This window comes from Mesoplodon densirostris, chromosome 4 (genome assembly GCF_025265405.1).
Source record: "Mesoplodon densirostris isolate mMesDen1 chromosome 4, mMesDen1 primary haplotype, whole genome shotgun sequence".
Lineage (NCBI taxonomy): Eukaryota > Metazoa > Chordata > Mammalia > Artiodactyla > Ziphiidae > Mesoplodon > Mesoplodon densirostris.
In genome coordinates this window covers 76,431,933-76,435,043 of record NC_082664.1, presented here as the reverse complement: position 1 = coordinate 76,435,043, position 3,111 = coordinate 76,431,933, and the positions used below count along the sequence as shown (strand labels likewise).

General features: G+C 61.7%; 1 protein-coding gene across 1 annotated transcript; it reads right to left on the bottom strand.

The window, feature by feature from the left end:
- Positions 1-513: 513 nt before the first annotated feature.
- Positions 514-1,950, bottom strand: CEBPE (CCAAT enhancer binding protein epsilon). Its single transcript, XM_060096465.1, has 2 exons — positions 1,441-1,950; positions 514-849 (listed from the first exon to the last, which is right to left on the bottom strand). The coding sequence occupies exons 1-2, from the start codon at positions 1,948-1,950 to the stop codon at positions 514-516; spliced, it is 846 nt and encodes a 281-aa protein (XP_059952448.1).
- Between the last annotated feature and the right edge of the window lie 1,161 nt (positions 1,951-3,111).

The following is a 3,111-nucleotide window of genomic DNA, read 5'->3' as shown; positions in this document are numbered from 1 at the left end:
AGAGCTCTGCTAGGGGAGTGTTCAGAGGCTGCTCCAGGTCCTGTGGGGTGGGGATAGAGTGGGCCGGGTCGGGGGAGAGAAGAGCAGAGGGAGAGGTACAGGGCCTGGCTGTGCGGTGCACTGTGGGAGAGCTGTGGGCAGCTTGTCTGCTGAATTTCCTGAATGTTTATTTGGGCCTGGAATCAAGAGGTATGCAGGCCTAGCCTCGTACATTCCCTATCTTTGGAGTCCCCCATCTCTCTCTCTCTCTCTCTCTCACTCACACACACACACACACACACACACACACACACACACACACACACACACACACACACGGGCCCAGTGTACAGCCCCAGCACCGTGCCATAGTGCAGTTTTATTCAGCCACAGAATCATTATGCTGGGGCCCGCCCTCCTCCTTGTCTTGCCCCCCGCTGCCATTTGTCCATGGTCTTTGTCTCTGACTCGGCCTGTGGGGCCTCTAGGGTGAGGGTCCCCAGGGGGCTGGTGCCCACAGTCTGCCAGGCGGGCTCAGCTGCAGCCCCCTACACCCTTGATGAGGTTGGCGGCCTCAGGGATCTGGCGGAAGAGGTTGCGAAGGGTGTCCAGCTCTTGGGTCAGCTGCTCCACGCGGCTGCGCAGACGCTCATTCTCGGCCATGTACTCTAGCACCTTCTGCTGCGTCTCCAGAATGCGCCTCTTGGCCTTGTCCCGGCTCTTGCGCACCGCGATGTTGTTCCGTTCGCGCCGCAGCCTGTACTCCAGGCTGTCTTTGTTCACGGCCTTCTTGCCCTTGTGCGAGGCGCCAGCCGGTGAGGGTGCCTTGAGGAGGGGGCTGCAGGGGGCCGCGGCAGCCGCCAAAGGGGCCTGGAGGGGAAGGTACAGAGGGACAAGAGTGAGGGCTGTGGGGAAGTAGAGCAAAGGTGGGGCAGGAATCCCAGTGGTCAGAGCACACTTGGAGCGTCAGAGGGATGTGGGATTCAGAGCCAGCTCCTGGCCCCCAGTAGAACAGCCACTTCCCTGCCAGACGTACAGTGTCCTCTGCTCTGAGCCAAACTCCCTTTCACGTCCCCACACTCTCTGAGGACCTTTCCTTCCATCTATCTTGAGTCTCCAGTTCTATCATCAGCGGGCATTCCCTCTTCTAGAAGCAGGAGGTGACACAGAAATGAGAGGGGGGGGGCTGGTGGGCAGCAGAGAAGCTGGCGGGGGGTGCGTGCTGAGATCAGGGCAGGCCAACTGGTCACAGGGACTGCAGGACACATTGGTTCCGGTCACACAGTGGGGATCGGCGGGGGAGTGAATTCACAGAGAAGCCAAGAGGGGTTATGACTGGGTGGAGAACACAGAGGGCTTGTGGTGTGTCGATTTCACAGAGCAACACCACACACAGACCCCATCCACACGGGCCTCCCTCCAGCCCCTGGGTGGCGGGGAGGAGAATTGAGCCACTCTTACCTTGAGGACGCGCAAGGGCTGGCTGGGTGCTGCCAGGGCCGGGGGCAGGTGCATGGCCGTCTGCCCACAGTGCGCCACTTGGTACTGCAGAGGGTTGTAGCCGCTGCGGCTGGCCCCCCGGCTGCCCTCGGGCCCCCGAGGCTCCTCCTTCACAGCCACAGCCCTGGGGTCGTAGCTCCCTGGGGTGCTGTAGATGCCAGGCCCCAAGGCCTTCCTGTCGGGGCCGAAGGTATGTGGAGGGTAGGCGAAGGGCCGCGGGTCAGGCGGCAGGTAGTGGGGGAAGGCAGGGGTTCCAGGGCCCTTAAGGCCTCGGGCCTCAGGTGCCGGCTTCACAGCAAAGAGGTCAGAGAGGAGCTGTTCCTCCCCAGACTCGATGTAGGCAGACAGATCGATGGAGGCCTCATGCTCACACATGTCCCCCAGCTCCCCAGGCCCCACTCGGGCCCCTGAGAACTCAAGTGGCTGCTGGCCAGCCCGGGGCTCGCACTCGTAGTAGGTCCCGTGGGACATGGCCGGCCCGCCCCCTCGGCTCCCCGCCCCTGGCCGCCTTGCTCTTGGGGCGCCCTTTGGGATGCTCGGCTTGCTGTCTCCCCCTGCCCTAGATCTGCCCTCTCCGATCTCCGCTGTCACCCACTCCTGTGTGGCTTCTCTCCTCCCTCCTCTGCTGTTTCCTTTTCCTTCCTCTGTAGTCAATGCCTCTTTTCTCTTCCCTTTTTTCCCCCCCGCTCTCCCTGGGGTGACTCAGGGAGGGGCAGGGCACACCGCAGAGGGAGGGATGCAGGCTTTAAAGAAATGGGGCCCCTGGCCTATTTAAGCAGTTGGGGGGTACTCTGGTTAGGCGCCAAGCCAGGGTTCTGAGATGCCCAGGAGCTGATTCTTCTGGGAATGCCTCCCCCTCCCTGTCGAGTCCAGGGGATTCCAGAATCCTCCTTGAGGGCAACACCTTACTCTGAGTATCCTCCTCCCTCCAACTTCCAAAAAGTCCTGTGCAGAATGAGTGCCCAGTCAGAAGGAACAGAGGAAACCCTCTTCCAGTGCTGACCCCCAGCCTGATCTGAGCTCCTCCCTGGACACGCCTCCCTCCCTCGCAGTCCCCCCCGCTACAGTGCTGGTCTCCACCTACCCCCAGGGCCACTCAGTTCTTTTTGTAGCCCCACCTCTCCGAGCCACTCTCCTGGGTGCAAGCCAGGGGGTGTTGTTTGAGGGGTTTAGGAAGTAGTGATGTCTGGGACCAAGCCGTACACTAGGGCTTGTCTTGGGGCGCAGAGCAGGCTCTTTTTGCTAGGTTTTTGCACAGGGTCTGTGTAACAGCCCAAGCCCTCACGATTTTCCAGCCCAGGCTAGCTCTAGCAGCCTGGCACCATCCCTGACTGCCCAGGCTCAGCTGAGGCACCTGGTCAGGGCTTGGGCCTTGTGCCCCAGACCCTGGCAGCCCCAGGAACTGACAGCTGCCCTCCTCCGGTGGCTCCAGCGCCTGGCCTGCACTGCCAGAACCTCGGGCTGGCTCTCTGCCCCACTCGGGTCCTGAGGGCGCTGCCCGCTTCCTGTGCCGCAGGGCTCAGGCGCTCGCAGCAGCTCAGTTTGCTCTTTTTCCTTCTGCATGGCCGTTCTCTGACCTCTCTTGGGTCCACTTCCTCTTGTGAGGCTTGAGAAGCCTTCTCTTTTGTCATC

Bases quoted from the DNA above. Each gene is read 5' to 3' on its own strand.
- CEBPE (XM_060096465.1), bottom strand. From the start codon at position 1,950: ATGTCCCACGGGACCTACTACGAGTGCGAGCCCCGGGCTGGCCAGCAG. The intron at 850-1,440 runs GTAAGAGTGGCT...CTTCCCCTCCAG, and splicing joins AGCCCTTGCGCGTCCTCAAG to GCCCCTTTGGCGGCTGCCGC.